We start from the raw sequence: 1,354 nt of genomic DNA on the forward strand, positions 1-1,354 counted from the left end.
TCTTCTTTATCTGATATGAGGTTTGACCTCACAAACAAGCCGCAGAATGGGTGGATCTCCACTGTGGCTCTGACAGTCTTGATAGAAAGTATCTTCCTTCCTATCAAAAGTAAGTGGCCTCCATCCTTCCAGCTGCTGCAGTTTACAGGGNATAGCTTAGCACCCTCAGCATGTTCTCCATATCAGAAGCAGAACCTGTCCTGGGGGTTAGTCAGCAACAGCCAGGGCCTCCGGGCAACTCACTGGGCTGGTGAGAAATGCAGCCTTGTTTCCCCAGGAATAAAGTGGATGCCTGATGAAAACGGAGTCATCACCTTCGACTGCAGAAACCGTGGCTGGTAAGCACTCCCAGAGGAGGAGTACTGTGCCCCAGCATCTCTCTTTCATCCTTTGGGCTTGCCTTGGCTTTCTTGCACCCTCCCTAACTCAGAGGCTTGGGAAGGGACCTCAGTGGTTTAATCCAACCAAGGAATAAGAAGGCTTACTTCCAATCTCAGCACCCCAGCAGCCTCCATGTCCAGGGGTTACAACACACAGTGAAACCTAGGGACAAGAGGGCACTGGCCTAAACTTGAGGAAACCCATGGGCTAGACCAAATAAATGAACTGGAGGTTCCCAGCNAGGTGCAGTACAGCCTTAGCCTCCCTCCCATTGCCTTTCTTTCTGATAAGGTACATACAAGCTGCCACGTCTCCCAAAGACATCGTAATTCTGGTGGACATGAGCGGCAGCATGAAGGGGCTGAGGATGGCTATCGCCAAGCACACCATTACCACCATATTGGACACCCTGGGAGAGAACGACTTTGTGAACATCATCGCGGTAATGGTGGCTTCCTGTTCTGCAGTGGCTCTCTGCTCTCACCTGCTCTGGGAAAATATTCTTTTCCTGTACCATTGTTGTGCTCAGATTGCAAAAACCCCAAAGAGACCACCAGGAACCATGATTCGGATACAAGCACATGAAATGAGGGTCTTTATTCAAGCTCGCACTTGGGCCATGCTCTCTTTCTGATGGAACAGGAAGGAGAGTGACCCTCCCCTCAGCTCTAGGTGAAGTGGGTTTATAAAGGAAAAAACCGCAAGCAGGGGTTTCTAAGCCTTGGCATTACATGAGAGGGTAAAGGAATTTTCTTTCCCAGAGCCCAAGGGTAGAGGCCATGTCACTTCAAGGAAAGCAGACTGTAGCTTTCTAGACAGTAGTTTTCTCCAAGGATAACAGTTTAAAATAGCATTTGGAGAACAAGACGGAATGTGTCCTGCTGTTTTTTGCCTCTTCATTGGCCATGTCTCTCTAAGGGCAAGTTAACTCAGAATGGAGTCTTAAAAACAAAATGGAGCCAGGGGTGGTGGC

General features: G+C 49.1%; 1 protein-coding gene across 1 annotated transcript in view; it reads left to right on the forward strand.

Moving 5' to 3' along the window:
* Cacna2d4 (calcium voltage-gated channel auxiliary subunit alpha2delta 4) overlaps positions 1-1,354 on the forward strand; it is a 111,090-nt gene that overhangs the window by 30,828 nt on the left and 78,908 nt on the right. The window contains exons 7-8 of the mRNA XM_021164150.2: positions 278-338; positions 673-823. Of these exons, the coding sequence (XP_021019809.2) occupies positions 278-338; positions 673-823 (212 nt within the window). The remainder of the gene's footprint in view (positions 1-277; positions 339-672; positions 824-1,354) is intronic.

The sequence above is a fragment of the Mus caroli genome, chromosome 6, assembly GCF_900094665.2.
Source record: "Mus caroli chromosome 6, CAROLI_EIJ_v1.1, whole genome shotgun sequence".
Classification (NCBI taxonomy): Eukaryota; Metazoa; Chordata; class Mammalia; order Rodentia; family Muridae; genus Mus; species Mus caroli.